Source organism: Notothenia coriiceps, unplaced genomic scaffold, assembly GCF_000735185.1.
Source record: "Notothenia coriiceps isolate Sejong01 unplaced genomic scaffold, NC01 NC01_scaffold00005171, whole genome shotgun sequence".
Taxonomy (NCBI): domain Eukaryota; kingdom Metazoa; phylum Chordata; class Actinopteri; order Perciformes; family Nototheniidae; genus Notothenia; species Notothenia coriiceps.
Window position 1 is genome coordinate 2,934 of NW_011337872.1, and position 7,797 is coordinate 10,730.

General features: G+C 40.5%; 1 protein-coding gene across 1 annotated transcript in view; it reads right to left on the reverse strand.

Moving 5' to 3' along the window:
* zdhhc17 (zDHHC palmitoyltransferase 17) overlaps positions 1-7,797 on the reverse strand; it is a gene marked incomplete at both ends in the record, with an annotated part of 10,907 nt that overhangs the window by 1,855 nt on the left and 1,255 nt on the right. Inside the window, 5 exon segments of the mRNA XM_010768114.1 lie at positions 1,901-1,930; positions 2,613-2,738; positions 4,168-4,330; positions 4,858-4,922; positions 5,473-5,617. Of these exon segments, the coding sequence (XP_010766416.1) occupies positions 1,901-1,930; positions 2,613-2,738; positions 4,168-4,330; positions 4,858-4,922; positions 5,473-5,617 (529 nt within the window).

A 7,797-nucleotide genomic window follows, 5' to 3' on the forward strand; every position in this document is an offset into this window, starting at 1 on the left:
ACACAAAAAGGGAAAACACAGATGAGATTTCCGTAGGGAGGAAGGAGTCCCTTTGAGCATTTCTTAGCTAAAAAAGATTGTTAAAATACGTGGTAAAAGTAAAAATATATCCTTCACATCAGCCAGTGTAATGAATCATGATCAGAAATATGGATTCACTGGATGATCGGAAACAGCACAGGTTTACAAAAGCTTGTTTTTTTTAAAGTGCGAGTGCAGACTGGTATTGTTCGTTACAAACACCCTTAAAGGAATCAGAACATAATTATAAGCTTACATTTAAGAAAATAACTGTATTGCAGGTTGCTGTTCTCAAAAACAGATATTCAGGATTTGAAACAAGCATTAATTAAACAGATACTGCACAATAAAGCAGATTTAGATAAATAACTTCTGATTTCTAACGCACTTAACTTATTGTACATGTTTTTTTCGACATACAAATCAAGCATTATGTCTTTTTAAAGTATATTTTGTACCCTCTCATCTGTGGAGACGTAAAGAGGAAGGTAGGCAGCAGGCAAAGCAGGTGGGATGTTTTCTACAAATGGTCTGGGAAGCTTTGCTAACTACAGCGCTGGGATCTGGACTACAGTAACCACAGACCGCAGTGTTTTTTTTATTTGCAAATGAACTAGTTCTTTACCTTTTTTAACTAATTACATCCCAGCAGAGAAGAGACAAAAGACAACACATTCAAGCAGAGTTAAAAACAGATTTGAGCAGCAACAAAAACAAGATTATGCATCTTATCAAAATCACAAAACCTCATGAGACGCAAGAGGTTATTTATTTATTTCGACATATGTCAGAAGGCTGCAAAAAATATTCCTAAAACCAGGAAATAAATGAGCATTTTTTGCACTTTTGACATGAAGAAATATGAGATTTTAACGACAAAAGGCAGATAAACTTTAGATGTTGTTTAAATAGATTGTATTAAAACTGTCTTTTGCTATATGTGACCTGCTCCATCGAAATCAGTCGCATTGACCCGAAGACACATTTTGAGTTGTATACACTGCTGGAAAGAGGAGATTCCTAGCTTTCTAATGATATCAGGATTGTTGTTGTTCCCCAAATATTAAGCGAAATATGTCACATTATATAATGACTGTCATCGAGTCATCATTTTGAGAAAAAGGCCTTCAAAGTTTCCTCTTCTCTGGAATCCATCGATCTGATTGGTTATTAGCAAATGATCAAAATACTACGGAGGGAAGATATTTTCATTTGGATTACTGGTCTGGGGGAAGCTTGCGAGTGTGTGTGTGTATACTAAGGCTGTCCCGAATACCATTTTTCGGGCTCCGGCTATTCGGTAGTAATCAGCAGCGAATATTCGACCTGCGCGGGGGAGGGGGGTAGTAATCAGCAGCGAACCGCTTCAACACGTGTATTTCGGTGTATTCACGGCATTCATTTTGTTATTCTATAGTATTGTTGTTTTAGAGTTATTTGTTAATGTAACCCAATTTGTGTTCTTTGAAATTGAAAAGATATCGCATTGTGTGTGTTACTTTCGTTGCAGTTGTATATGTCTATATGGACATGCTTTTATTTTGAAGGAGAGGTAGCGCTGTTGACAGGAAGTTGTTGTTGCTATGGAAACAACGTGACGGAGATTAACGGAGAAAAGTAATATCTACATATAAAGACGGAGAAAGTAAACAATAATTTATGGTTAAGTGTTAGCACCCCCCGAACAAGCTCTTACGTTGATATTGGAGATTTCAATAAATTCAATTTGAAAAGAAAACGGGAAAAAAACATAAAAACGAATAACGAAATTGAAACCCGAATAGTACTCGAACGAATATTCGGGTACAGCCCTAGTGTATACGTGTGTGTTTGTGTAATTTTGCGTTTGTGTGTATTGTGTTTGTTTCCCGGGGAAAACACTCCCGAGAAACACCGGCTGTTGTTATGCCTGCTGTGACGTCAAGTTACTCCGTTCTCCGCTTGTATTTATGCCGTCACAAGCTTCAAAGTTGTATTTATCATCTGAATTTGCCGAAACAAGTTTAATATTCTGAACGCCAAGACTTTGTTTAATTGAAATCAGATGAAAACAAACTGTAACAGACCCTGCCGTGTTATCTATGATTACTAAACGCCTTTCATTCATAATGTCAGCCGGAGGGAGGGGGAGCGGCGATACGGAGTAAACAGCCGAGTGCGAGTGAGAGGTGCCATCTTCCCTTTACAAGCTTCAAACATGTATTTATCGTGGGATTTTGGAAATAAAAGTTTCATATTCTGAAAGCCAAGACTTTGTTCATTTAAAATCAAACAAAACACCCAAACAACTATTTGTTTACGCAAATTCACGTTTATTTTGAACGTTGCGACTTCCGACTGATTTCAATAGAACGGGTAACATATAATGCGAAATGGAAAGAAAGTAGGAACAAGTATTTAAAGAAGGAAAGACTGAAATCAAGCCCTCCCTAGACAGCCAAGATCAAGATGTTTTGGAGAGGTATTCAAATGGATTTAAAATATCAATATGTATATCATTAGGTATTATTTATAGGCCATATCACAAAGGCCTAATTGGACAACCTTCATGAAGTAGTAGATGACAATTAAATTGAAATGCTGTAACATACCTTGTCCATTTTCAGTCTCTTCAGGTACGACGGGCTGTCGTAGCCTTTGGCCTGCCGCGCCTCCTGTAAGTGATTTATCATCCAAACATTCTTCCTCTGCTTGGCGAGATCTAGCGGCGTTTCGCCCTAAAAAAACAACACAATGACATCACAAAAAAACTCTGCATTTCCAACCTTTCTTGTCTTATTTCTTGTGCTACATTTCACTGACAGAGTGGTGCAGGAATGACTCCTAAAACAATGAAATAAGTTAACATTTAAGCACTTTTGATTCCCTTATTTCGAAGTACATTTTTTTTGTTAGATGCCTGAAATAAGGTCTGTGGTTCACACGAGCCGAAGAGATTTTAACGTTCTGTTCTGCGACATACAATACGTCAGTAAATACCCCACTGGTGAATTTAGAAAACGGCGGTTGCTAACAAGTGTCTAAATGACGTCATCGCACCCAACATTAGCCTCCTTTAGCTTAGCGGTGGTGACAAGAAGTCATGTGACCGTGCTGTAGTTCCTTTATAGCCCAACATTAGCCACCTTTAGCTTAGCGGCGGTGTCGTGAAGTCATGTGACCGTGCTGTAGTTCCTTTATAGCCCAACATTAGCCACCTTTAGCTTAGCGGTGGTGACAAGAAGTCATGTGACCGTGCTGTAGTTCCTTTATAGCCCAACATTAGCCTCCTTTAGCTTAGCGGTGGTGACGTGAAGTCATGTGACCGTGCTGTAGTTCCTTTATAGCCCAACATTAGCCACCTTTAGCTTAGCGGTGGTGACAAGAAGTCATGTGACCGTGCTGTAGTTCCTTTATAGCCCAGCATTAGCCTCCTTTAGCTTAGCGGTGGTGACAAGAAGTCGTGTGACCGTGCTGTAGTTCCTTTATAGCTTAACATTAGCCGCCTTTAGCTTAGCGGTGGTGACGTGAAGTCATGTGACCGTGCTGTAGTTCCTTTATAGCCCAACATTAGCCTCCTTTAGCTTAGCGGTGGTGACGTGAAGTCATGTGACCGTGCTGTAGTTCCTTTATAGCCCAGCATTAGCCTCCTTTAGCTTAGCGGTGGTGACAAGAAGTCGTGTGACCGTGCTGTAGTTCCTTTATAGCCCAACATTAGCCTCCTTTAGCTTAGCGGTGGTGTCGTGAAGTCATGTGACCGTGCTGTAGTTCCTTTATAGCCCAACATTAGCCTCCTTTAGCTTAGCGGTGGTGACGTGAAGTCATGTGACCGTGCTGTAGTTCCTTTATAGCCCAACATTAGCCGCCTTTAGCTTAGCGGTGGTGATGTGAAGTCATGTGACCGTGCTGTAGTTCCTTAATAGTTAGCTTTATACTTCAAAAACCATAAAGTGGTGTTAATATGCTGAAGAAAACGTGTAAGTATCATAAAGGTGGGTTTGCCACAGAGATTATTTTCTTTAATAATCCAAAATCGCACTGCCTTTAATCGATGAAGCTTTTGTGATGCTAACTTTTTGGTCAGCCTACAAAAACACGTCATCCTTGCACCTTGATAATAGTCTATAATATGGCATTGAAGGATCAGGAAGACAGTGGATTGGTTACCTTGATGTTCTGTGCATCTACGTTAGCGTTAGCGTCCAGCAGCAGGCTGATGACCGTGGTGTTTCCAGCCAACACGGCCCAGTGCAGCGCCGTGTTCTTGTGATATTTGTCGCCCAGATTGACCGACACGTTGAAGGTCAGCAGCAGCCGGGTGGGATCCACACTGTCACACAGAGGAACGAGAAACAGGACCATTACAATAAGACAACTCAATGATAAACAGAAAGACTTATTATTATTATTATTTGACACTTTCTAACCAAACACATATGATGTAAACTAATGGTTAAATGGTCTTGGGCTTTCATCTATTATCTTAAAGTTACTTACCTGTATATAACTTTATTTTTATCTTTGATTTTATCTTTAATTGTATTAATCTCTAATCTGTGTTGTCCTGTTTTTCATTCTCACCTTGTTGCTGTTAAACTACTGAATTTCCCCACAGGGATTAATAAAGGTCCATCTTATCTTACCCTATGTCAACAGTGTGTCTGAATAAGAAATGTGTGTAAGTCACTGAACAGCACAAATGTCAGTATTTCACACTTTTTTCAGGAATCAGTTGCATCTTTGAGGATAAAATCGACACACACACACACACACACACACACACACACACACACACACACACACACACACACACACACACACACACACACACACACACACACACACACACACACACACCTGTGTGTCCTGTACGCCGCCCACATCAGAGGAGTCATGCCGTTCTGATCCATCATGTCTACATCCTGAAGGAGAGGAAACATATTATTAGATTAATGAAGGACGGAGGTGGAAAAGACAAGCAACAAAATGGCTCCCCCTGATGGAGAGAACTGGTATAACAAGCTACACCCAAATTACAAACAAAGAAATCAAGATTATTTTAGCAATTACTTACACTGTTTTTAAATAATATCCTTGTGGACCAGAGTGAATATTCAAAAGATATCTTGTCAAATAAGCAAGTTCTGAATGGAAAAAGGACTATATTTGGTATTTTAAGTATGCTTTCTTTCTGACAGTGTTTCTTTCTTTAACAGGAGCCTCTTCCTGGGGTCCACATGCTTACAATCACACACACTTATACATTCAACTAACCACGTAAACATATCCCGATCATGAAACAAAAACACAAAATTAAACACAATTCCTCAAGAATAAATGACATTACATTAAATGAACCATCCTGCGCTTTCACACATTTAGTTAATGGAAAACATGGCATAGAATAAAATGATATGTTGGCTAAATAAACATATAGACCACGATATATTATGATCCAAAGGTGTTGTCTACCTGTCCTTTGGCGATGAGGTAAGCCACGATGGAGGTGTGTCCGAACTGAGCGGCCAGGTGAACGCAGCTGCATCCCTCTCCATCGATCAGAGAGGGGTCTGAGCTGTACTTCATGAGCTGGACCACCATGGAGAGGTGGCCTTGTCTGGGAGAAGAAGAGCACAGAACAAAGACTTCACATTACATCTTATTCCAGAAAATCACCACTCGGCATCAAAGACTTTATAATACATTCCAAAATCCACACTATGCTCAGTACCGAGTTGCTTTATGTTCTTTAAAGTGGACCTATCATGCTATATTTGAATAATATAGTGTAGGACCATACCTATATAAGGCATATTTATACTTTTTATTTTTCAAAATACCAAACAGATCATGCATTTTAGCCATTCCTCATTTCGCTCAATTTAACACTGTCTTTGCATCATGGGCTGATTCTGTGAGAACAGCACCATCTACAGGCCTGGCATATGTACTACAGCGTCTCCAGCGCTTTCCAACAGTAATGTCCGTGGCTGTCCCCTCCTGATTGGTGGAGTTGGCCCAATAGCCGTAGCGCCACTTCTGTGACATCATAGAAGTGTTCAAATCTGGATCAGTCTGTATCAGATCCGTTGCAGCCCCTTTTTAAGAGATTTGGGTATGGAGGAAAAGAGAGAGGGTTGTGTTTTCTGACACTTGGTGAGTTCCCTGGAACACCGGGGACACATATTAATGTATACAAGACGTACAAAAGTGCATTTTGCATGATAGGTCACCTTTAAATGCAGAATGGTTAACAGCTTGGTGAAAAGAGCAGAGCAGAGTAACGAAGTAATAGCTTCATTATTTCAGAGGTCCAAAGGTCAGCGGATTATTTACTCACTTTGCTATATTTGCATATGAAATGCTGCCTGACTCCCTGCCTGTTCCTGTCATTTTATGCTTGTCTCGCTGGTGAAGCTGGTGATTTGTTACATGCTTTTACAGCATCCAGCATTTTTACAATGTATTTTCATAATAACCTTTTATTCTACAACCCATAAACATATATTAATATACAGATTTTACCATATTTATTGTTGTAATATAATGTACAATATGCACATTTCTACTTTAAAGTGGACCTATCATGCTATATTTGAATAATATATTGTAGGGCCATACCTATATAAAACATCTCTGTGAAGTTTTTTTTTCAAAATACCAAACAGATCATGCATTTTAGCCATGCCTCATTTCGCTCTATTTGCTCTTTTCCAGCCCTGTTTTTGCAAGGGCTGATTCTGTGGCAAATGAGCTGCAGCTGACCACGCCCCCTGGAAAGGAGGGGGGCGTGGCACGAGCGTCATGTTACCATGCTGTTACCATGCCACGCAACCTCTCATTCCCCTGATAGGTGGAGAGTTGCCCATATAGGCGGAGCTCCTCGTTTCTGACCTCAGAACAATTTCAAATCTGTATCAGATCCGTTGCAGCCCTTTTTAAGAGATTTGGGTATGGAGGAAAAGAGAGAGGGTTGTTTCCTGACACTTGGTGAGTTCCCTGGAACACCGGGGACACATGTTCAAGTATAAAAGACGTACAAAAGTGCATTTTGCATGATAGGTCCCCTTTAACTTAGTGTTATTCTACTTGATTTGATCTTTTAATGGTCATTTTTTACTACAACTTCTTATTTTTATATTCCTTTGTAGTTGTTATTATTCTTTTTGATCACAAAACACAATTTTCCAGGAATAAAAAAAAAGTGAATAAAAGTTAAAAAAGATTTCTGCTATGTTAACGTCCCACAGGACAATAAAGCTTTAGAAAGCTGAGCAGCACTCTGCTCCAGCACGGGTCTGTGCAGCTGGTCGGTCGGGGGGCTGTAAAGGTCAGTGGCAGGCGACTCAATTAATAATTCAGGGTGCGTGGGGGAGCGGGTGTCATGTGACCCGTGCCTTTATGCAAGATACAGACAAAGAGGACAGAAAACAGCATCAAGTTAAAAAAGCAGGCGTTGTGACCCATAAGCCGCTTTCACACCAAGTACTTTGCCGTACTTAGTTCCCAGCACTTAGTTCCCAGCACTTAGTTCCCAGCACTTAGTTCCCCCATGGAACTAAAGTACAGATCGCGTTCACACCGGAATAAGTTCCTTGAGGGAAGATTACCCAAATGAAGCCGCTGACGTCACTTCTTCTTTTTCTGCTGCTTTGGGTTTACTGGCAGGCCGCAAACCACTTCACAGCGTATACTGCCACCCAAAGTTCCCGGCCGGAAGTCCACGGAGTTGGGGACTGGCTTCAGTAGAAGCTGCTGGGACTCCCATCAGCTTCGACTGAAGCCTTCCGAGTAAAT